The sequence below is a fragment of the Astyanax mexicanus genome, chromosome 13, assembly GCF_023375975.1.
Source record: "Astyanax mexicanus isolate ESR-SI-001 chromosome 13, AstMex3_surface, whole genome shotgun sequence".
NCBI lineage: Eukaryota > Metazoa > Chordata > Actinopteri > Characiformes > Acestrorhamphidae > Astyanax > Astyanax mexicanus.
The window spans coordinates 23,710,816-23,737,351 of record NC_064420.1 but is presented as its reverse complement, the minus strand read 5'-3'; the positions used below and the strand labels follow the sequence as shown (position 1 = coordinate 23,737,351).

Below are 26,536 nucleotides of genomic sequence, written 5' to 3'. Positions count from 1 at the left end.
TGTGTGTAGATTATATGTGGCGTGTGTGTGGATTATATGTGGTGTGGAGTGTGTATTATATGTGGTGTGTGTGTGTGTGTGGATTATATGTGGTGTGTGTGTGGATTATATGTGGTGTGTGTGTGTGGATTATATGTGGTGTGTGTGGATTATATGTGGTGTGTGTAGATTATATGTGGTGTGTGTAGATTATATGTGGTGTGTGTGTGTGTGTGTGGATTATATGTGGGGTGTGTGCATATTATATGTGATGTGTGTGTAGATTATATGTGGTGTGTGTGTAGATTATATGTGGTGTGTGTGTGTAGATTATATGTGTGTGTGTAGATTATATGTGGTGTGTGTGTGTGTGTATAGACTATGTGTGTGTGTGTGTGTGTGTGTGTGTGTGTGTGTTTTAATTAAAGGTTCTGTTGGTTTTGTTTACAGAGTCTGATGGCAGGTTCAGGGTGGTGGTTCCAGAAGCTCCTGTTTCCAGTGTTTATGGTTCTGATGTTGTTCTGCCGTGTTCTGTACGAGAGCATAATGATCAGAACATCAGGAAGAACGCTGTGGATCTGAACGTTACTTGGTCCAGATCAGACCTGAGAGATTCACTGGTTCATCTCTATGGGAATCATAAAGATCTAAACACAGATCAGATTCCTTCATACAGAGGAAGAACCGCTGTGTTTAAAGAGGAGCTGAAGAATGGAGACGTCTCACTGAAACTCTCCAACGTTCGGATTACTGATGAAGGAGAATACAGATGCAGAGTTGACTCTATGATCTGGGAGAGTTATAAAACTATTAAACTCTCAGTTGAAGGTAAACATTTCAGTTGAGATGTGTTTCAGGTCGTGTTCACACATTTCTGAATATCAGTCTTTCTCTGTGTTTCAGCTTCCTGATTACACAAATACAATGTTATAAGTCACTGAAAATGAGGGGAGAGCATGATTCTCATGTGAACGTGCAAAATACAGTTTTTTAAAAAACACACTGAATGTTACACATGTGCAAGCTTTGAGATGTAATGCAATAATTGTTTTCAGCACAAATAGAAAACACTGAATTTTCTAGCATAATTCCACTTTTCTGTGTAATCAGAAGTGTCTGGTCGATGCAGACACTCTGGTGTTTTCAACAGTAACATAGCAAAAGTCTATATAGTCTATGTGTGTGATTGAGGTGTCCAGATTAGTTGTTTAAACACAACAAGAAAACCTTTGCAGAAACTAAATATTTGTTTTTTGTTCAATTCTCTTTTGGGTTGGATGATTTTATTTGATGAATTTGAAATTAAACTGTTACTCATTTGAATTGTAATCTTGTGGATAAAAGGCATTTTAAAAATCTGGCAAAGATCTACATTTTCAGAAATATACAGATATGTGTGAACAAGGCTTGAAGTACTTATTACAGTTTTAATAAATATTTATATAAAAGTAATTAATACCACACTCTTGGATGTTTTGATGATTTTCTCCACAGCTGTGGGAAGTGAACCAGTGATCACTGTGGAGAAATATGAATCAGGAAAGTTCAGTTTACTGTGTGAATCTAAAGGCTGGTATCCTGAACCTGAGCTTCAGTGGAGGAACTGTAAAGGAGTTAAGCTGACTGCAGAAACAGAAACTCAGCCAGTCGCTGATCTCTTTAATGTGAAAAGCAGAATCACGGTAGAGAAAATCGACTTATACTTCTGCAAATTGACACTGAGAGATCATGAGAAGGAGGGTGCTCACACCCTGTTTGGTGAGTTACTCCACACTCCTACACACTCGCTCAAATAGTGTTAGTAAATGTACATTTTGACTAATTGCAAATGTTTGTTTTTGTCTGTTTGTAAATGTATTAGAAAGTTCATTATTTTTATACAATCTATTAGTGTAGTGTTACCATAACAGTCACAGAAGTGGTGCTGTAATTTGAGATGCAGTAGAACTGCATTTCTAATTTATAATATACCATATGATATATAATATTATATCACATATATATGAAATTTGTTTGATATTATTCTGTGTATATTTGTGTAGAAATTATACTGTGATATGAGTCATCCGGATATACAGCTCTGGAACAAAATTAAGAGACGACTTCAGTTTCTGAATCAGTCTCTCAGATTTTGCTATTTATAGGTTTATGTTTGAATAAAATGAACATTGTTGTTTTATTGTATACATTACAGACACCATTTCTGGTCAGTAAGTCTGGTACTGCCTGTCAATTATATAAAAACAATTGAAATACACAGAAATATAAAGATATATGTTAGCAATCACCAGGGCAAATGTATTAAAATATTAAATATATTAATTAAAATCTGGTCCAGCGCTCTAAAATGTCGCAGGCACGTGTAGCGGAGCTTGGCGCAGCGCACAGGATTACCTCTTTTTTCTTAAAAAAAAACCCTTTATAATAATTAAGGTCGGATCAAGTGATTCATTACCAATACTTGTGTATGTAAAATTGTCGTTGCCATGGCAATATGATTATCTACTCACACAGCTGCAGCCCAAATGTTACTTTGAGAATTGAATAGAGGAGTTATCAGCTTGGTGGCTCCGTCTGGCTGCCTTCTCACCTGTTACATTTGTAGAACACTCAGTACCCCTTACACAAACACAATGAGTGTTTTAAATGATGTTATGTAATAACAAAAGTTTGGGAGAAGGACCACGCCCGAACTCTACGTTCTAACTCCACCCCGTATCAATCAACCGTCCTATAAATACCTCCCCTAACTAACTATCTCTCGTGACGAAAGTTCGCATCAGTCGAATCTGCTGCACTCACCTGCTCGCATCTTGCTTGCCTCCGACCGTGGACCTCACTCACTGCCTCTGACGAGGACCTCTTCCCTCATAGCCAGCCTGTCTCTGCTCCTGCTCCGCCTCGCCGGGCTCATCGCCCGAAGTCAGTTATCTCCATTCCTGCTACTCCGGGTTCTACTCCGGCTTCTACTAATTTTTCCTCCCGGGTCGGTCGTCCTCACAGCGCACCCCCAGATCTCGGTACTCCCGCTGCTCTTCCCCCCCACTCCTCCTGGTCGAGCTCGCCGCTCCTGACGCTCTACTTCCTCGGCCAGCCTCGCCGGCCCTTTCCCCAGCTGAGCGCCAATCATCTAGTAAATCCCAGCCTTCTCACATGCCCGATTGGACCATTGTCAAGCTGCAGCGGGATTTGAAGGACCATGGCGTTCCTTTCCCCCGTTCTGCTCCAAAAGCGGAACTTTTCACTGAACCTCTGAACAGCGCACATGAGCCGCACCGGCGTCGCGGCCTGATGACGTCACCCGCTCAACTCGCCGCCGCTGCACTGGCACCAACTTCGCCTCAGCGCCTCGTCTCTCTCGTTTCCCTCTTCCCCTCAGTCGTTCAACCCCCCTCTCTCAGTCATCCTCCTTCTCCATTTCTGCGTTCCTCCTGCTGTTCTCCAACAGTGTTGCCAACTTGCCAACTTAGTTTTTGTTTGTTATTGAGAGTTTAAATGAACACACATGCTCTTCGGTTTCTCCTCGGCGGGCAGCGGGTGCTGCCGCGGGCCCCGCCCACGACACTCACAGTGCAGTCTCAGTCGGACCACACACTCACGCCACTCCTCAGACACGCTGCAACGACCTGCGCATACCTAAAGCCGCCGCTGACTGTCAAAAAAAAAAAAAAAAAAAACGTAATCATGTAATTTACGTTAAAATGGAGTTATTTTCAGAAGTCTCTGCCTATTTATAAAAGCAACAGACGTAGTTCATTTGTTAGAGTTCATTTGTAACATTTCTAACATTTTAAGGGGTTTTTAATCACAAATTGCAGCCAATGGCTACTTTCCTTACTGAGCAGTTGGCAACACTATTCTCCAACCCGTCCCTTCCAGCCAGCCTTTCTCCTTCCTTTACTCTGTCAATTCTCTCCCCGCCTCCTCTCTCGCCGCTTCTCACCGGGCTGCAGCACCCGCTCAGCTCCTTGCTGGAGCTTCATGACCTTCATTCTCCATCTACAGCGCCGCCCCCTCTCAGCTCGCGCTGCGGCTCATCTCCAACACTGGAACCCTGCTACATTCCAAGACGCCCCGGATCTGGAACTTCATTGACGTGTGTTTGCGGGACGAAGCTCCCCATCCCGCGATGGGCCTGGCTGTCTAAGGCTGACGTGGTTTCGGCTTTCAAAATCCTCCCTCTCCATCCTGACTCCTGGCACCTTTTCAGAGTCCGTTTTTCAGTTCACCTTGCTTTCGGGTGCAAAAGTAACCCCAAGCTTCGGCTCCTTTGCTAAGACGCTCTGCTGGATTTGCTTAACACGGGCCCCAGTTCGTGCTCCACCTCCTGGGTAACTTCGTCATCGATCCTCCTTCCTCGCCCCTCTCGATGGGTCTTGAAGCCATGACCAGCGCTTTCACTCGCCTCCGTGCCCCGCTGTCGGAGAACTCCGTTGGTCCCTCCACATCTCTCGAGTTTCTTGGGATCTTTCTGGACTCCGCCTCCTTTCAAGTCTCCCCGCCCATACCTAGCACCGTCTTTCCCCCCTCGGCCACTTTATTCACAACCCAAATCGAACCCAGGGTCGTTCTTTCATTTCCCGCCTCCTCCGCTTGGCTTTTTCGTCCGAGCCCTCCACCATTCGTTATGCTCAACTAATACTGCACGTCAGAGCTCCATTTCTGGCTGTGCCTCCTCTGCAATCGAACGGGTTTTTCTTCTACACCAACGCAGCTTCCAGCTCTTTTGATATTAAGCTATTCACAGATGCCGCTCCTTCCTCTGGTCGCTTCTGCTTGGCCGGAGAACTTCATCTGCTCCGCCGCGCGATTCTTCTGCGCTCTCTGGACACATATGCGGTCCTCGTCGCTGCCCTCCTTTGGGGACATGAATGGTCAAAAATCTATTCTACTCCACTCTGATCAATCTCGCCGCAATCCACATAAAAAAAAGTTGCTCCAAATCGCTAGAAATCTTGCCTTTTATCCGTCGTCTCACTTGGCACTCCATTAAGCATCAGTTCACCACTAAAGCTGTTCACACCTCAGGTCCATTTAATTCTATCGCTGATAGAATTTAATTCTATTCTTTTTCGTTTTCAGTTACAGAAATTCAGATCCTTGGCTCCGCATGCAAATGCAACCCAACCTCGGTACCTTCATTTTCACTAACTACACTTCACCTAACCCCCGTGTAAACGAACTTCCAAGCTCAACAAACCATCCTTTCAGCCGTCCTTCTACTTAGATTCCTCAGATGCTCAGAATTTACTTCCCTTAAAATCTCCCACAACTCCTTCTCAGCCCCTAATTTCAGATCTCATCATCCTTGACTCAGATACCCTTACCTTCAAGAATGAAGCAAACGGACCAAATTGGCAAAAAACACGATCCTCCATCTATTCAAACTTGACTCACCCCTCAGCCCGTACGAACCACTCGTCCACCACTTAATCTCCGACTCTTTCAACAAGCATCACCTTTAGATTCTCTGTTCACAACGGAATCTAGTAGTATAATCTCAAAGCACTGGTTCCAACACATCTCCGTCGCATCCTTTCTCCCAGTAGTTACTCACCAGATCAATTCTCCGCCCACTCAGTTCACGTTGTGCAGCATCCAACGCCTCCAGACAAGGAATCTCCGAGCACACGATCAAGCTCCCCGGCCAGTGGTCTTCCCAAGCTTATAACCTATACATCCGTTCCCAACCAGACGGCTTGAGACAGGCTCATTCCAAACTAGCTTCCACACAAGCTCCAATTTTGGGGATATAACTGCACGCTTCTTCAAGCACGCAGTTCAGAACTCCAGCCCAAATTTCCCTGAGTTCCCTCCCCTTTTTCCTTCTTCTTTCTCTACTTCTTTAGGCGTGGTCCGCACTTAGCAAAATGATGTTATGTAATAACAAAAGTTTGGGAGAAGGACCACGCCCGAACTCTACGTTCTAACTCCACCCCGTATCAATCAACCGTCCTATAAATACCTCCCCTAACTATCTCTCGTGACGAAAGTTCGCAACCCACCTCCTCCCCAACAACCCCCTTTTTCTACTCTTCCACTTCTTAAATAAAAAATAAAAAAATAAAAAATAAATTAAATAAAAAGGGGGGGGGGGGGGTATAACTGCACGCTTCTTCAGCACGCAGTTCAGAACTCCAGCCCAAATTTCCCTCCCCTTTTTCCTTCTTCTTTCTCTACTTCTTTAGGCGTGGTCCGCACTTAGCAAACTGGAACGTTATAAAACTTCTGCTACTTCTACTTTAAGTCACAGTATATCTCTGATAGTTATTATAAAACATTGAGCACACATTTTATTAAAGCTATCAATGTTATACCCTCGACTGCCCCCCTCACTTCACAAGTACAGAACGTTCCATTACACACGACAATGTTGCAAAGAGTTTTACTGGCAGGGGCTGTTTTGTAAGTAACTGCTAAGCATCAATGCACACACATTATTCTGAGTATTCTGAGAGTTAACTAAATACTGATTAAGTAATAATTTAGCAATTAAGATTTAACTAAACATTGATTAAGTCATTATTTAGCAAATTGTTATTGAAACATTGGTTATTTAGAAATTGTCATTGATATAGTAATAATTTAGCAATTGTTAGCATAAGCACCAGTACCATTTTTTCACAATTCCCCTTTTTAGGTCCTTTAGGGCCTAACAAACAACAACCACAGATAACTAAAATTGCAACAAAAAACAGCAAGTGACATAATCAGATTTTCCATTGGCCAAACATGTTCACCATCTATCTTCTAACAGATAATCTAGGCTTCATGCATTTCATTTGAAAGGATTCTCAGACCCTCTAATGCTCTAGAGACTGACCCGTCAGGGTCAATGCTGTTTGGAATGAAAGTACAACAACTATCCCCACCAACCCCAAATTATTTTTTGTTTGTGTGTGTTAGGAGTAATATAACATTTTGGCTTTTGGTTGAGAGCTGTTGATAAACCGAGGTCACTATCCTTTTAAGTCATCTGCTAATATTGTGAGGTTGGGTGTTATATTGAAAAATTGTTCAGCATAAAGAAAATTCAGGGTTCGGCTTAATTTTAATCTGGGACGCCAGACTTCACTGTTGAGCCTTCTGGAGGTGTCGTGGCCTTAATTCAGCGAAACACTGACAAAGGAAGGTGCCTACCTGATGACCCCTGAGAAGAGCTTGCACTAAAGTTTGTGTTAGAGTTTGGATGAAGGGGATTGGTGTGGTCCTGCTGTTCTTGTAGTAATTTGTCTTATGAATTTTTGTAGACGTCTGAGTACTTGGCAGTTGAGGCACGGACCATGAACATAGTTCGCTATGCTTCTGGATTCTTGTCGAGCCAGTATCAGATGGTAGTGGTTGCTGTGTTCTGCTCACGCAACTTATAATGTCATTTATTGTGTGTGATTGTGCTTTGGTAGGGTGCTGTGGTTAGTGTGTTGTTGCCATAGTTTAAGGAAGTGAGCATAGATTAAAGAGTGATTCTGTTTGTTCATTGGTTATTTCTCGGTAGGTCTGGATACTTGGCAGTTGAGGCAATGGACCATGAACATAGTGTTAGGCTGTGCTTCTGGATTCTTGTCGAGCCAGTATCAGATTGTGGTGGTGTTGGATATTGTTGTTAGTTGAGTGAGTAGTAGATCCTGGCTGAGCTCTATGTATAACCCCAGCTGTTAGGTGCAGGATTTGTCAATTTCCTGTATTATATTACTTACTTATAAAAATGTTAATAATTCAGTTTAATGTCATGCTGGCATTGTACCTTGTGTAACCCAAGATTCAAATTCAAATTTTCTTTCAGTGACTTAATAAAGGCCTGCAGCTTTAAGCTTTTTCTGTTATTTATTTAATTTATTTGTGTTTATTGCTTTTGGTACAAGCATCTGCTCTTTGTTTTGTATGCAGCCCCGTGTGTACTGAATTACCTCTACTAAAATATTTTAAATATCTGAAACTAGACTTTTATATTTGTTAAAAACATGTTTCAGGTTCTCTATTCCTTTTGAAAGTCTTTTAAGGGATCCTCAGAGTCTTCTTCCTGCAATTAAAGTTGGTTAAAATACATGTATCACAATTGACTGAAGCTCCAATTTATGAAGTATTTCTTATTTAAATTTTGTCTGTGCACAGATTTTAGCCCATTTTTTGTTGTCTTACCTTCTTCAAGTGTCCTGATTTTCAGTTATACTCAATCATGATCTCTACTGTCAAAAGTGCTTTAAATCCCTAACACGTTTAAATTACTACCTTTAACTGTCCACACCAATAATCACTGACTTTTATCTTCCTTTTGCTTGCACCTCTTCCTCGTTTATTATTGTAAGTGCTTACCCGTGGCTCTAACTAATCTCTTATATCCAAATGACCTCTTACAAACAAGTTCACGACCAAGTTCACCAGTAGACACACACACACACACTATTCCTCATGCACACATACAAACTCAAACACTTCCACTCTCACAAACACTACCAATGTTAAAGATCAGCAATAGACACCAACACAACCCAGCTCTGGAGCTCCAGATTGTACAGAACACATTTTCACTGCTTCACAGCACAGTGCTGCTGCTTTAAACACAACTGCTTTTAAACTTGCCACTGAAAGCTTCCTGTATATCTTCTTATATTGTATTGGTAATGATAGATAAGAAACAAACATTTGGAAATTTTTATAGCTCCATGGATCTTCACATTCCTGTTACAGAAAAGCTCTAATGGTGCCCTATTCTCCCCCCCATCTCCACACTGATTGATAGAATATCAGGGCCCAAAGTTTTAAACTCTGCACAAATAACACAATGTGGCTTCTGTCTGTTTATGTTGCTTGGACATTAGAATCACAGCTTGTGGCTATATTATTTTACCTGCCACCTTATTTTCCACGGTGTGCTACTTATTAAGTAATTATATTTGACTTTATTAAGATTTTTATATAGTTGGTTTTATTAAGTGCTTTAAGAATTGGGATTAGTGGAAAGTGATTAAATATCTCTGTATCAATCGTTCCATTGCAGATAATATCAGCAATATTAATAAACACAAATTTTATGCTTTGCTTTGTCCACGTTATTATAGCAAACAAAATCCGAACAATGCTTGACATTTACTGATCAATATGACCAAACAGAATCTGTATATATGTATTTTATGCATATACAATGCACAGCAGGCTGCTCTTCCCATTTATCAACTCTGCTATTACTTTCTTAAACTATTGATCAAGCCCCACACATTGTTTCTCTTGCTCAAAAAAGTGGCTTACATGTTGAACAGTGAAAGTTGTTTTTGTGAGTTCTTAACTGTCTAAATATCTTATTTTAAAATCAGGACTGACTTTTAATTTTCTTTCGTTTTTTTACACTAGTTAGAACAGGTCCATAGTCTATGCAAAACAAGTTCATGAAGTTCTTTTGCATATAATCATTCTCTTATAAATACACTAGCTCTATACATGCCAGTATCAGTCACTTTCAGAATGAACCATTTAAGGTCTCTGTCACTTTCATGGAAATGAGCTGTTGCGGGCCATTCCATACCCATCCCATGTTTATGCTGAGGGTTTGTCACACGTGAAAATGACAGAGGTGCCCTCAGAGATATAGTGCTCAATTGGATGCTCTTTCTGAGGGAAAAAAGGGATCAAGTTCCCAACTGGGTGCCAATTCTTGCCAAAAATTATTCTGAGGTGGCCTCTAGATCATGTAATTTTGATAATGTGTCTTAATGTGTACGCAACTATGGTTGCCCTTCTGTCCTTCTAGTAGAAAGGGTGCCATTTTAAAGTACCTTCTCTGCTACCTCTACTACTCTGTGTCCCATAGGTGTCCTTTCTAATAGAGAGAATGGCATGCTGTGCTGTGTATGGTTCCCCTACAGGTGAAAATACATGATGAAGTGCCCCTATAATAAAGAAGCACACCCATCAGGGGATTAAATGAAATGCAATGACCTACAGATGACAGAATGTGATCAACTGTATTTGATGCTACAAGACAAAATAAATTGTTGGCAATGAAGGCACAAAGTTTATAAAGAAGAAAATCCCATTCTTAAACTTGTATCTATTCAATTTATTTATGTTTTTAGTTATAGCCACACCCCCCTCTGGAATGTACATGCTCCATGTTGTCCAGTAGGTGCCTTTTTTATGTTTTCTGGGAGCTGTTTATAGTCCACAACATATGAGTTCACTAATTACATTTTCAACAGAAAATACATTTCAAAAGGCACAATACATTACTGAACCCACACACAAAATATATTGTGTATAAAAAAGCGTATAAAATAAAATTTCTTGTTTTTGAAAGTGTTTGCTTTCACAGAGCTGTTTAATTTTTTTATCCTTTTTTTAAATGTTACAGATCTGGAAGCCCATTTGTGGAAATCAGTTGCCATTGGTGTTTCAGTTCTGTTTTTGGTCCTGCTCATCACAATAGGAGTCATTGCCTGCAACTGTCCAGGTAGGATTTTTTTATGTATATATTGCTTCTGGTTAATAAACTGTTAACTTAGACTAGATTGGCAAAAATACCTGGAGGCATAATAATTCATTGAGTCTATCCTGAACTAATTGTCTCTAATCTCTCTAATTGGCTTTCTACTAAATGTTGGAGTATTGGCTGTGAGGATCTGATTGCATTTACTGACATTAGTGATTAGTGATGTCAGGATGTTGGATGATCACCACCCCATGTACCTCATCCCCAACTCATGCCCAACTTCCCAGCTCGGCCCAGAAGTATTTGATAGATGCCATCATTGCAGACAACATAGTTCCACTGCTTTACAGCTCATTACTCAGGTGCTCTATACCCCACAAGCCCTCACCTGGCATTAGGCATGGCGGACAGATAGATTGATTCAACTTTACATTACATTACATTTGGCTGAAGCTTTTGTCCAAAGTGACTTACAATAATGATGTAAATTTAGTAATAGAAGAGACAGAAGTTCAAGGTAAAAGAAAATTAAGACAGAGCTCTGTCTTCAGGAGTTTCTTAAAGATAGTGAGAGATTCTCCTGATCTGGTAGTGGAAGGTAGTTTATTCCACCATTGGGGAACTCTGTATGAGAACAGTCTGGATTGCTTTGTGTGAATGTTTGGCAAAGCAGGGAGACATTTACTGGAGGAGCGCAGCGGGCGGGAGGTAGTGTAAGCCTTCAGGAGCGAGTACAGGTAGGAAGGAGCTGTTCTGTCATCACCTTGTAGGCGATTGTAAGGGCTTTGAATTTAATACGAGCATCAACTGGTAGCCAATGGAGCTCAATGAGCAGTGGGGTCACATGCTGGTTTTGTATGGTTGAAGACCAGACGTGCTGCTGCATTCCGGATCATCTGTAGTTTTTTTACCACACAGGCCGGGAGGCCCGTTAGTATGGATTTGCAATAGTCGAGTCGTGAGGCTGGCCTGTTGTGTTAGAAATAGTAGATTTTTTTTTATGTTATACAACCCAAAGCAGCAGGATCGAGCAGCTACATTGTGCGTCAACCATAACACCAAGGTGCCTAGCAGCCTTTGTTGGGGAGAGTGAGGGAGGGTCGATGGTTATGGTGAAGTGTTGGTGTATATTTCCAAGTTCAGTCTTGGAAAGGTTTAGCTGGAGGCGATGCTCCTTCATCCATGCAGAGAGGCACTGTGATATCCATGCAAAGATCGGAGGATCTTCAGGTGAAAATGACAGGTAGGAAAAGCCGTGTGAGCGGATAACCTGACCTAGAGGGGTGGTGTAAATGGAAAAGAGAAGGGTGAGGAGTAATGAGTGGGCAGAGGACAGCTGTCCTAGCCATGACCCCCTGAATGGGCACCCAGTGAAGAATGATTTGAACCATGACAGTGAATTGTCTAAGATACCCATGTTTAAGAGTATAGATAGGAGAAAGTTATGGTTGACTGTGTCAAAGGAGTTCCGGTAGAATGAGCATGTTTTTTATCATCAATGCTTGCCACAAGTACAGGGCAATGGAATGTAGTTGCAGTGATTGTTGATAGAAAGAAGTTGGTGCTAAAATTACTAAAATGCTCTTTTGTCTCATCTGGGTGGTAAGTAGTTGCACAATGTGCATAGAAGGAAAGCTGTGAAAGTAGCTTCAGTAGAATTCAGTGGTTATTTGTGGTTCCACTAGAAAAAAGGAACGTGGACACTCCCTTGTGAAAAAGAAGTATACTTATATTATGCTGAAATAGGTCTGTACTTAAGTTAAGTTATTTTGGAACCAATACTTTGTACTTGATTACTACTAATTTGTAATTAAAATGATATAAATGCACTAAATTCATATTGAGTATGCCACTCGTATGTTATTTTCGACACTATTTAATATAATTTATGTATATTTGTGTGAGCTGTACGACTGAACATTAAAAATCTATTAAAAATGTGATTAAAATATAGATTTAACATCACATTCATTTTGAGGAGTGTAAAAAAACTGGGGAAAACAAAAGCAATACATCTCATTGCTACAAATTTTTTTTAAGTTCTTTTACCGACACTAAACTAAAGTAAATCTTTTAGGTATAAATTTAACACATGAAAAGATTCTTAATCACAGTTTTAATTTGTCAACACAAAATTATTAAAGTGAAGTAAAACTGAAGTAGAGTTTCATTGCAGAAACGTCGACTCCTTTAGACTCATTTAGTTAAAGTGTAATTTTATCATTTTATTATATTTTATAAAATAATACTAAGCATATATTTATATCTTATATATATATATATATATATATATATATATATATATATATATATATATATATATATATATTTATATATATTTATATATATATCTTATATATTTAATAAGCATATATATATATATATATATATATATATATATATATATATATATATATATATATATATATAACCAGTATAAAATCAGCTCAGCCAAATAAAGTATACTGAAATACAGATTAAGTAGGTAAAAATGTATAAGTAAGTATAAGTAAAAAAATATATACTTGTATTATTGCACATATAGTTTAAGTACACTATTATTATATTTAAATACACAACTTTTTTACAAGGGCTTGCATGCTAATAAGACAGTGCTAAAAGAGAAGATCAGAATCATTAGAAATAAAACAGTGGTTAATAATGTGCAACCCACAAACACGCAGTGTAAGTCATGCTGCCAGATGAAGAAACCGTTGAAACCCTGCTAACTCCAGTGTGTCATGGTACTGATAAAATGTGTTTATTATAAAATAAACAGATGTAAGACATAGTCGATACAGAAAAATGGGTAATCACCAATAACCAGAGCAATGAAGTCAAAACCATACCATAAACGAGAGACAGTCCAGAGTTCATACACGAGAGATCCAGTATCAGAGGTAATCCAAGAGGCAGTAGTGAAAACACAGTCCAGGTAATACACAAGCAATCCAGTATCAGAGGCAAAGGCAATAATCGGCGTCGAGAAAACAAAAGCAAGGTCATACACAAGATAAACTGAGACAAGAGAAATAGAACGCTTTGTAATGAGGAGAACCTACAATACGCGGCCTGGGGGTGTGTGTGGAGTGCTATTTTATAGTGCCAGTAATCAGTATTCGGGACTTCCTGGAGGAAGCAGGTGAGGTGTCACGTGATCAGGTGAGTGCGTGATGTCAGCGGGTGGTGCAATCTGGGTAATGTAGTTGTTGACCTGAGAACCTCCATTAGAGCTGGGTGTGGAAGGGACAGAGGAGCTAACAGCACCAGACGTGACACAGTGGAACTCTGAAATACACCCAGAAACACTTCTCTGCAGGCTTGTAACAGTTTTAGATGTAAAACCAACCAAACATTCATCCTGAAATTCATGTCTGTTGAAGTTGGTGGCCAGCTGGGTTGAGCACAATATGGTCTTACCTACCCAGTATGTTTTTATTATTATGGTGGGATTTTGCAGAAATCACTGAATCAACCCAGGTTGCTTGAGTAACATTTATTGGGGCAATTGACAGAATACAATCAGTAAGGCAGCCAAGGATGCTCTGCCTCTTTAGAACAAAATTCCACGCTTATAAGCCTTGGTCTGGTCTGTGATCCCAGTTGGTTTATCTCACCATATAAGAAAAAAAAATTACATTCTGTGTACATGCTGTTAAAACACTCACACAATAAAATTGATGCAAACTGGTCATACTTCCTCAAATAGTTAAAATAACAGTTCCATACATGGTTTTAATGCTTTGCAGGCTTCTAATGTAGTTGATGATCTATGTGGTTAAATGTTTTGTACCACTTACTGGCAGGAAACTCACTTGATTAAAAATAACTGCTCAATTAAGGCACAGGAAACCAGGGTGGATTCCTGTGTAACTCTAAAGGACTGCTTCTAATTGTTTGACACTACATATTTAATAATCTTAAAAAAAAAAAAAAATATGTGGAGGTATGCTGCTTCTTCAGTGTGCACATGGGTAGGAGTTTCTGAATCATTGTCGAATCATATGTGTATTCAATGACTTGGATTTTGTCTGCTGGTTAATTAGGTTAAAAACCTCCAGTATGTAACGGTCTATGCAATCTACAATAGAGCTTAGATTGGGCCCAAAAAATTCAGCCCGACCCGGCTGACCTTGTTCACGTTCTGCCTGACTGGACCCGCCCCATTGCCATTATGAACCCGATATTTTATATTTGTTTGGCATTTGTTTTTTTTTTTACATATAAGGCATATATTGCATATTTATATGTACATTATTGCCATTCAAATTGGAGAAAACATGTTATTTAGCCCAAAGTATAATAATTACACATCACTGTGGGGATAAGTTCATATCTGGTGCTTGCAATACTTGATTAATAAAAAAATATATATTGCTAAGTTCATGGCCTGAGACGGTTTACGACATTGTAATAGACATCATGTGTTTTCTTCTTTTTTATGTCACAGATTAAGACCTATTGTCCAGCAGAATAGACATTTATTAGCCAGTTAAACATGTAATGCAGTAATCTTGTTTTTAAGTGCATTATAAAAGGAAAACAGCATTCTTATATATCTCTTAATTACTGGAACATAATTAAGATCTGAAATTGTTAATTGTTCAAATAACGTCTTGCAGTGCTTTATAGTTTTTTACCATTAATATAATCAAATATGGTGGGAAATATTTCATAAGTGTATATTATATTAAACTTTAACATACATGTAAGTGATCAGAGTTTTTCATTGCAAAGTTTGAAAAATTCCAGTAAAGTATTGAAATTGTTATTTTCTTGTCTTTAAACTTTAAACAGAAAAAGGTCACCAAGAATCCGTCTTCTCTCCTGCTCAGTGGACAAAGGTGGAGTTTACACCTCTGCCAGAAGAAGAGCTGGACCTAAGAACATACGAACTGTTAAAGGAATAATTTTGTAAGCAGTACATTTCAGAAATGTTAATTGAGTATTTTCAGGAAGTAATATATTATACACATCCAAGAGACCACTGCAAATGTATCAATTTTTCGGATTTTACTTTTTTTATAGGTACATGTTTGAGTAGAAACAACAATACTAATGTTTTACCTGAGGAAGAGTTCAGAAATCAGTATTTGGTGGAAAAACCCTGATTTTTAATCACAGCTTTCATGTGTCTTGGCTTGCTTTCCACTAATCTTTCACACTGCTTTTGGATGACCTTATTCCACTCCAGGTGCAAAAATTCAAGCAGTTCAGCTTTGTTTGGTGGCTTGTGACTATCCATCTTCCTCTTGATTATTTTCCAGGGGTTTTCAATGGGGTTCAGGGCTGGGGATGGAGGGCTGGCCATGACAGGGTCTTGATCTGCTGGTCCTTCATCCACACCTTAATTGATCTAGCTGTGTGGCATGCAGCATTTTCTGCTGGAAACTCAGAATAACCTTGTATGTGGCTTGATTCATACGTCCTTTGCTAAGATGAAGCTGCCCAATTTCAGCCTTGCTGAAGCATCCCCAGATCATCACCGATCCTCCACCAGATTTCACAGTGGGTGCAAAACACTGTAGCTTGTACGCCTCTCCAGGTATCTGTTCATCTATTAGATGACCAGGGGCCTCATGTACTAAAGGTGCGTACGCACAAAGACATTGCGTACGCCATATTTCACGCTCACGGTCAGATGTACTAAATTTGACTTGAACGTGAGAGAGTGCGTCCCCCCACGGCACTTTCATTTCTGCCGTACGCCTTTTTTTGTGCATATGTATTGTGTTTTTTGTCATTTGGCGACACTTAGAGGCGATGCGTTGAAATTACAACTATTAAGATATCCTTTATGCACACATTGTAGTAAGCCATTATTGGGTAAAATAAAGTAAATTAATCAGACAATTTTATTGGCTTACAGAAATAATCGTTCAACGTGTTTCCACTTAGCCTAGATTATATAAACATGCATAAAGTTTGCGCTGGAGTTGTTGAAGATGAAAGCGTTGGCATTACTAGAAAATATTGCTAATGGCCAAATTCACTGAGAGCGCATTTTCCGTGACCATTATGTTTTTTTGGCCCATGATGATGATGACTGGATTATAAACCGTTTTAGATTTCCAAGAGCATTGAGGATTAGAAAACAAGATGAGTGCGTGACATGTAGCTTCTTGGTAAGCAACTCATTTAAAGCATTTAAATGAAAGCATTTATTATCCATCTTAGAATAATACATTTAAACATGGGTAATTATTAGTTATTACGCTACACGTATATAAAATTAATAATAATTATTATTATTATAACATTATACTCTGCGTAATTGAGGGTGGAGTCGTGGCAGGTGTGATGTTTTCGTGCACTTGCGCTTGATTTCAAGTTGATTGCGATGTACTAAGAGAAAGTACTTGGGATTCTGCCTACGCACGGTTTGATAAATCCAGATGTTTTTGTGCGTACGGAACTTTTCAGGTCTGAGCGTACGGAACATTTTAGTAGGAAGTTCACGCAAGTCTTAGTACATGAAGCCCCTGGTGTTGGACAAAGCTGAAAATTGGACTCATCAGAGAAGATGACCTTACTCCAGTCCTCTATGGTCTTTTGAAAACTTCAGCCTGGCTCTCCTTTGCTTCTCAAGGCTTTTTATATACCTTTATATGACTTGAGCTCTGCCTCTAAGAGCTTGTTACCAAATGTTCCTGCTGTGCACTTCACCCCAGCTGCCATTTGCCATTCCTTTTGTAGGTCAATGGATGTCATTCTGCGGTTGCTGACTGACATTCAAATAAGATGACAGTCATCCTGGTCAGCAGAGAGTCGATTTCGCTCTTCGAAATTTTGCTCACTGTATCCCTCTGCCAGTAAAGCTAGAATTGAGCCCTTCTTTTCCTCACTCAAGACTTTTCTTTTCAACTCCTTTTCTGATTCCAGTTCCTTTAGAGATATTCCCAGCACTTGTTCTGTCATCCAGCTTGTCCTATTGCAAGAGGATTGTGATGACCACAGCAATGTTTTTATACTCTCCTCGTTAAATAAGATTTGGTTCAGGTGATTATCTAATCTGAAGCACATTAAGTAGAATGAGGTGCACTTGGGTTGGAATTTAACTAACACTGGAATGGAATCTTTTGTAGAGATGCTGATTTTTAGAAAACTTTGCAGTGGTCTCTTAATTTTTATCCAGAGCTGTATAAATCACAATAGATTAGATACGGTATATGTTTTATGATGGACGATGCCTGATGTTTACATACAATGTGTCTATATTGTTATATTGTGAAATGAGATTTTAACTTGTTCCTATGATTCCTATGATCTCTGGCTATAAGTGCAGCTCTAGCCAGAGGAGGTGTTGTTCTTAAGATTCAAGCATTGTTGTATACAGTTGTTACTTCTCTATGCCTTGAAAAATGCATCTGATTGAAATCCTGCAGATTAAAGTAATTTTTGCATGTGTTTGTGTATGTGGAGGCTTCTTTTGACCTACAATAATATGGTATGAAAATATTATTAAATAAAAATGAAATGTGTTTTTATTGTCTAATACAACCCCTGGCAAAAATTATGGAATTACCGGCATTGGAGGATGTTCATTCAGTTGTTTAATTTTGTAGAAAAAAAGCAGATCACAGACATGAAACAATGACTAAAGTCATTTCAAATGTTTGGGGATGATGAAATCATTTTTCTAGTTGATAATGCATCTTGCCATAGAGCAAAAACTGTTAAAACATTCCTTGAAAAAAGACACATGAGGTCAATGTCATGGCCTGCAAATAGTCCGGATCTCAATCCAATTAAAAAAAATCTTTGGTGGAAGTTGTAGAAAATGGTCCATGACAAGGCTCCAACCTTCAAAGCTGATCTGGCAACATCATTCAGAGGAAGTTGGAGGCAGATTGATGAAGAGTGTTTGTCAATCATTACGTTCATGCCTCAGAGACTGCAAGCTGTTATAAAAGCCAGAGGTGGTGCAACAAAAACTAGTGATGTGTTCTTTTGTTTGTTTGTTTTTTATGATTCCATATTTTTTTCCTCAGAATTGAGTGATTCCATATTTTTTCCCCCTATTCTTGGTCTATATAATTAACCGTTACTGACTGCCACAATTGTTTTCTTAATTTCTTATAGTGTTTCTTAAGGCCAGAAAGTTGCTATTTGAAATGACTTTAGTTTTGTGTCATGTCTGTGATCTGTATTTTTTCTACAAAATTAAACAACTGAATCAACATCCTTTGAGGCTGGTGATTCCTTTATTTTTGCCAGGGGTTATATTAGACATTTCTGTGTTAGCTCTAAGCGACAACTAGTGACCAAAAGTATAAACTACAGCAGTAATTAAAAAAACTAATCATCTTACCTGTAGTAAGATAACCACTGACTTTTACTTACATTGAAATATATAGGACCTTCAGAAGTAGAGCAACAGTTTTTCTGCACAAACTAGCCCCACGCAATGGAAATCGAAGAGTGATTGGTTCATTCTACTGTCAGTTCCGAATAGCTGTTGTGATTTTTTGTGTCTCTAAGTGAGAGAGCTAGTTTAGTTGTATCTGCTTAAAAAGCACAGAGAAAACATTAAAAATAGGACAGTTTAACCATATTAATTGCCACCCATTAAAGAGAAAAAACTGTGTCCCAAAACGAAAGCAGTTTAAAATATGTTGTTGTCATGTCATGTATGTACTTATCAAATTCATTTTCTAAAATTTCAATTAACCATGGTTCCAGTAATCAAATGGATAATTAAAAATGTACATTTAAACACATCACATCCAGACATGAAATGACATAAATCACATTTATATATTGTTCCAATATATATTTTATGAATGTAATTGTAGTAAATAATAAAATGTTTTTTTGCAGGGTTATTTACTTCAATTAAACCATTAAATAAGTCCCATATGTACTCAAACACAAACATCATGTAAAGCTGTACCCTTTGCTCTATGTGCTTCTTCTGCACTCCTACATCGCGCTCTGCAGCACCTCTAACGGTACCAGAATCACCCTCTGGTACACTGTATGAACCGGTATACCGCCCAGCACTAGGAGCGATGTTCAGCATTTTAAAAATGACTAAAATATAAGTTTTACATAGACTACATCCTGGGTGGACTGATAAATCACTGTCACCAGAACCTGAACCTAGCCCGACTCTCCAAACCCAATCAACACTGTTGTTAATGTCAATAGCCTGATGCTAGCTAGTTTGTCGCTAATGCAGATTGGCAAAATCTTTAATTGACAGAACTATTAGCCTAGTTGTAAAGAGAACACTTCCATGATGTTAATCTTTCTTTATTTAATAAAGATATATTCTGGTTTGTGTTCTGTCAAGAGTATTTTGATTGTGGAAGGATAGTTGAGTCATAATTAACTTGTATAACTTGTATTTATTATTGATGATTTTGGCTTACAGCCAATAAAACCCAAAAATCAGTGTCTCAGAAAATTTGAATATTATATGAGACCAATTGATACTTTCTGCAGTTTGGGCAGTGTGCCAAGTCCTGCTGGAAAATGAAATCCACATCTCCATAAAAGTTGTCAGCAGAGGGAAGCATGAAGTGCTGTAAGATTTTGTGGGAAAACAAAACTGCACTGACTTTAGACTTGATAAAACACAGTGGACCAACTAACTGATCATCAGTAAATTTCATATTGCATTTGTAAATTAAGGAAGCAGAGTCTGGAGGAAGAGTGGAGAAACACAGCCCAAACTGCTGAGGTCTAGTGTGAAGTTTCCACAATCAGTGATGGTTTGGAGAGACATGTCATCTGCTGGTGTTGATCCACTGTGTTTTATTATTAAGTCTAAAGTCAGAGCAGTTTTGTTTTCCCACAAAATCTTACAGCACTTCATGCTTCCCTCTGTTGACAGCTTTTATGGAGATGCGGATTTCATTTTCCAGCAGGACTTAGCAAACTGCCCACACTGCCAAAAGTACCAATTGGTCTTATATAATATTCTAATTTTCTGAGACACTGATTTTTGGGTTTTCATTGGCTGTAAGCCAAAATCATCAACAATAAAAGAAATAGACGCTTAAAATAGATCACTCTGTGTGTAATACATCTATATAATATATTTCACATTTTGAACTGAATTACTGAAATAAAATAACTTCTCAAAGATATTCTAATTTTTTGAGATGGCCCTGTATATCCTTGAAACCTTTACATTAGTTCTTTAAACATTTTTCTAAAGCTTAAATACATATAACATTAAACCATACCATCATCCCTGACTGAACTCGCTGTTTGGCTCCTGCAGCTCCGCATGAAACTTCCGGAGTTCTTCCCACTACAGCCTCCTTTTCGTGCAGGAATTTTTTCAAAATGGCAACTGATGTGAAATAAGGTTTAGGTGCAGTTTAAATCTGTTTATATTATCTATTAGGCATCCAAATACCTGTTTGAGAAATTCATAATTTCCCTCTACAAACTCTTATGTAGGACCAGGGATCTTCTTCCTCACCTTTACCACCACCATCACTTCAAGATGAAGGTAGTGTTTCTGGTTATTCCATCTCAAAACAAACTAACATAGCTTGAGTGTTCTTAGTGCAGGCAGCAGAGCAAAAGGCAGAACAGGAGCAGTGTGTTCTTCTTATAAGATCAGCTTGATCGCTTGATTCACTTAACGAGGAGCATCTTTATTAAACCTGGTAACAGTGAAGAGCATCTGCCGCTCTGGCTTCAGTGATGATGTGGGTTTGTACATTTTTATCACTTTAATGAGCAGGGGGGATTCTAGAATCAGAGGTTTAGGGGTGTTGAGCACAGGTCAAACCCAGCCACACCCCCTTCTTTAAAAAAATATGGACTGTAAATCAATTTGAGAAGAGTTTCCAGGAGGGGTAAGTTTGTCACATCTGAAGACATACAATGTAGTTACTTTACTTAAACATCTTTTTTTAGAAGATAAAGAGAGAAAACATTTTTTAGTATTTCTATCAAAAAATATATATTCCTGAAGTTTCGTTATCTGGTCTAATTTAAATAGTTAATAATAAAACGTGTCGAGCTACTCAAAAGTCAGTATGGATTTTTCAGGGCATCTGCTCACACTGAACAATGAAATGTTGTTTATTCTTAACCTTTTTTTAATCTTATTCTTATACATGAACCTCAATATGGCCTTTTATTTTGGAAAATCCACCCAATATACAGGACTGACTGAATGGCTGCCCAGACAGCAGGCGACTCCGATCCGGATCCGTTTTTCCTCTGGCAGATCCGTATAACAGTCGCATCCGTTTAGTGGGTGTGGCCTGGCTACAGTCCAGGTCCGGTTTGAACTGATCTAGATGTGAAATGAGGCTGCGGATGTGGGCCGGATTTGGGCCATATGAGCAAAAAATCGTTGAGATCTGGCCCGGTGCTGGGCCGGATTGGGCCCATGTCTGCAAACCAAATCTGTACCTGTATTGGCTCACCGTGCAAAAGGACACCGGGCCAGAACATTTTTGTGGTCATACATGCGCTCGCACTCACACACAAAACATATCAGGAGTGGGACGGAACACAATAAAGAGTGCTGTTTAATGTTATGCGCGCGTGTGCGGTTTAGCGGCGAGAACGTAGGTTATCATTGGCAGTTCCTGAGCCCCTAAAAAGGAATGGCGACGCCCCTGGTAACAAGTAACGATGCAGCAGTGAAAATATGTAGCCAAGTAAAAGAGGAAGTAGGAAAAAATGTTTCAATTAAGTACAGATACAGCATTTTACTACTGAAGTACAGTAGTGAATTAGTGCTACTTCGTTACTATATATCTCTGAACAGGAGTTCCAGAAACAGGAGTGAGTATTGTCCCCTGGTTTATTGATTTTTTAATGTACATATTAATTATTATAAATCTTTTTTTTCCTGTTCTGTTTGGTTCATCATTTATCCATTTGTTTAATAAATTGCATGATAATAAATTTAATCAAATGCCTTTTCATTTTTTAGAAAAATAAAACGTGCATGCATATAGTGTTTTTTTTTGTCAGTAATATAAATTATTTGAACATGCAGTCAATCATTCCTTTCAAATAAACACGTTCTTGAGAGAAAATCCTTTTAAAATGTCACATGAGTTTTGATAACAGGACTGAGAAAAATGTAACCATCTTCAGCTTAGAAACCTTGTAAAAAAAAGGTAGTAAACCTGCCTGAGTTTGATCAGTACATGTTTAGAATAGTGAAATATATGTTATTATATTCAGAGTTGAATCTAATAATTTAGAAGAGTTACAACAAGCATGGCATTCAGCCATTGGCCCAAACATTAAAATTGTACTCACTGTCACACAAACAAGCAAAAAATGAAGAAATGACATGCACACAGAGACAACACCAGTTCTCCTAATATTATCTTAAAGCTCAGATTTTATTTCTGAACATCAGTAATAAACACATTTCATGTCACTTAAAGGAGAAATTCGGTGAAAAATCAAACTCTTATGATCAATCACTGAGACTAGATATGTTTGGTAACTAACTGTCCATTGTTAGCTAGCTAGCTAGTTTACAGCAGGGGATAATAGCCTAACATTGCTAACTCTGCTTAACACTACACTACACAATAATCACATGCCTGTATTGTGGTTTAGGACACTTTCTTTCTGTAATATATTAACACTAACGTAAACATCTCTACAGAGCTCTATGCTGGAGTAACCAGACACACTTTTACTTCAGCACACTGTCAGTATCCCACTACACACTGTAGGGAAATGTTGGGTGAATATTAATACATTTGTTGTGTGAACATACTTTTTTTAAAGAGTCAGCCATTTTACCTGAAAAGAAGAGAGCCTTCTTGCATAAGAAGTAAGCACATTTAACTTAAAACATTTTGTAAAAACATTTTACACGTTTTAATGCTTTGGTAAGATGTGCATTTTTTTCAAAATAGTTGGGTTGGGGTGATATGTGCCAGTGTCACTTATGAATATTTTAAACATGCTATTTTATTGTAATGGTACATTTCTTTTCCTACATTTTATTAATAAATGTAATTTTTAGACCAAAAATAGTGATAAACCATCGTGCCACGGAGTTATAAAAGGAAGACGAGCTGTGCTTCCACTCCTCTAGAGGACATGGACAGAGCAATCTAAGGAATGAAGAGGTGGAGAAAGGGAAGTCAATTTGTCAGGTGGTGAGGCATATGAACATATGCAGGATGTCAATAAAAACAATATATGGAGATGAACAAGATAGGAGGAAAAAAAGCCTGGATATAAAAAAAAATGGATTTGCTATCAGGTATTTGACAAGCATATGGAGAAAAGGCTGAGATGAGCTCATGTGGCACAATAGGCTTTCAGAAAAGTGGCTTTTGATGTTGTAAAAAAACTTGAAATAAACCTTAGTCATTTTGTACTGAATTTCTGAATGTCTAGCTTTTATGTATCATTACAGTTTCTGAGATCATAACAAGCTGTTTTACTTCAATAATCAATGCCGAAATTTACCTTAATGTATACTCTCCAAATGCACAACTTTAGTTTTATTTCTTAAATATCATATTTCAGTTCCAAAGTGATTGTTCCCAAGAATGCACCACATTCTGAGAGATATATATATACATACATATTTTAGTTGGAAGCATTACTGTCATGGCCTTGATTTAAAAAGCCACTTTAAGTAAAAACTAGCACAACTCACCCACCTCTCCCCTACTCCAGTTTAAAAGAGGAATAGCACTACAACATGAGATGCTCTCAGGATGATAATGCAGTTCCAATGTTAAGTTGACTGTGTAAATACGGTCTATCCATGATGAAGTACTGAATTTTAGCTCTGCTTTAGATATTTTGAAACAAATAAAGAGTAAAATGTACATAGTATGATGACATAGTGAGGTCAAGCGTTTGTTAGCAACATTAGCTTAGCATCTCCTGCAGATACCAAACATGTCTAAGCTGAACAACTAAATCTGGGGGTCGGTGATCAATCATGTTATTGATTTTTTACCAAACCACTCTAACTAATAGTGCAACAAATCCTACAATGGCTGTTCTAGCAATATCACTATTGCTAAAGCATAATTATTAGAGGCAACGGCTACTTACTTACTACATGCGACTGTGGATATTCATCACAGCACAAAACAACACAGAAATCATGTAAAAATACAGTGAGTGTTCTACAGAAAGGCAGATAAGATCTCATATTGGGGGAAAATCCCACCACAACCAACAAGCCAGTCAATGTTACCAGTGTAAAACCATAAAATATTCAACACTTGCTGGTCTGTCGTAACACACAGGTGCATATTAAGGCTAAATAAATAAATAAATAAGTATACAAGTAAATGAATCCATAAATAAATAAATACACAAATAACCTATGACCTCGACTTCAGGCTTAAACAAAAATAAACATTTTCAAGTTCAGAAAATTCGTTTTACTTGACTGTAAGAACTTCACAAGCTCATAACCCTAAAAATGCCTTAAAACATACAGGGAGAACATCCCTGTGGTACCAGATAGCGGACAGTCATTAACAGCCCATAATCAAAACACACACATAAATCATGAATATATGATCTAGATGAGGGCTCATTAACACTTACTATAAATACCTAGCTCTGTATATACTGTACACACACACACACACATAGATACACACACACACACATATATATATATATATATATGTATTTTATATATATATATACACACACACATGTACTGTGCATACATTGGAATGTACTCTTCACATAATCTGGTACTTCAGTAGAATAGAAACATTTCATTGGAAAAATAAGAAGATTTCTGGGCTACAGCTGCTGTGTAAGAAGGAAAGGAAACTGGGATAAGAGTATGAGAAGAACAGTAGAACCTTGGGCCTCCTAAACACTACAGCCCAGTGTGATTAGTGAGAACTGCACGCTGCATAAATAACTGGGGCGTTTGGGTGGATGAGGGAATTTTACGGGCTGTGTTTAGCTGGTTTTGGTCACTCGGGGTAAAAACGCAGAAAGCTGGAACCTGAGGTTTAACATTGCAGAAGCACAACGGTTTGCTTTAGCAGTATTTGGCAAATTACAGCAGCCAACTGTGACAGAGCGAGTGTTCACGTCACGATTACTCCGTTAAAATTCTATTAAAATTCTTCTACTGGTCCCTTTTTCAACAAAATAAAGCAATGCCTGCTAAACACACATATACATACACTATATGTCCAAATGTTTGGAGACTACCCTTCTAAGGAATACATTATAATCAGCTACTATAAGTTGCACTTACTGCTGACACAGATGTACAAATGCACACACACTGCTTGGACTCTATTCTGGAACAGATGATCCTATTGGCAACATGTTTAATGCCAGGTGTGGTTTAGAAGGGATATATATATATATATATATATATATATATATATATATATATATATATATATATATATATATATATATATATATATATATGCCAATTTTGGAAGCATTGGGAGTTGTGCCAATTCTCTGATTATGTTTTTCTAGTGAAATATTTTGCTTGTTTATATATGACTGAATATTTGGCTTGATTTTTTTAAATGGATTACTAATTTAAATTATAGATTATGCATTTAGTGACATATTTGCTGATGGCAGTTCATGTTTATGTATGTTAAACCACTGTTGCAACTTGCAACAGACAACTTGAGTCCCTCAATATTTGGTCAAATACATTTTCTGCAGTATTAAGTCATTAAGTGAATATCTGAAGCCGGTTAAACACAGCGTTCTCTCGAATGACATACCTAAGTACACAAGTCAGTCAAAGCTAAGCTGGATAACAATTCAATACTGACTCCCTTCACCACACACACATACACATATATACATATACATACACACACACCCTGCAGCTCATTATTGCACTGTGACTGCTCACCTTCCTGTAATACATTATTGATTATTGATCCCCTACAGCATTAAAAACATAATGTGCTTCTTGTCCTATTAGCTGTAAAACAGGTCCAACCAGTAAAGATGTACAAGTACACTGAACACTGCCATCTACTGGTCAAACAGTGGTCAAATAAACCACATTGAGGTGCTAAACTGGAGTTATACTTCCCACGTTCACATTTTAAACTGATCCATAACCAGTAAAACACACCAGGATCAACACAGAGACACATCTCAGACCAGAGTAAGGTAAAGAATGGCAGGCATCTTAGTGAGTTTACATTT

The 26,536-nt window shown here is 38.3% G+C and overlaps 1 protein-coding gene across 1 annotated transcript; it reads left to right on the top strand.

Annotated features, from left to right (window-relative positions):
- Positions 1-407: 407 nt before the first annotated feature.
- Positions 408-17,809, top strand: LOC125780667 (butyrophilin subfamily 1 member A1-like). Its single transcript, XM_049463225.1, has 4 exons — positions 408-807; positions 1,474-1,737; positions 10,325-10,423; positions 15,200-17,809. Exons 1-4 carry the CDS (start codon positions 765-767, stop codon positions 15,310-15,312), a joined length of 519 nt encoding a protein of 172 aa, XP_049319182.1. The 5' UTR covers positions 408-764; the 3' UTR covers positions 15,313-17,809.
- Positions 17,810-26,536: the final 8,727 nt, after the last annotated feature.

Coding starts and splice junctions, on each gene's coding strand:
- LOC125780667 (XM_049463225.1), top strand. CDS start 765: ATGATCTGGGAGAGTTATAAAACTATTAAACTCTCAGTTGAAG. Junction 808..1,473: donor TATTAAACTCTCAGTTGAAG/GTAAACATTTCA, acceptor TTTTCTCCACAG/CTGTGGGAAGTGAACCAGTG. Junction 1,738..10,324: donor GGGTGCTCACACCCTGTTTG/GTGAGTTACTCC, acceptor TAAATGTTACAG/ATCTGGAAGCCCATTTGTGG.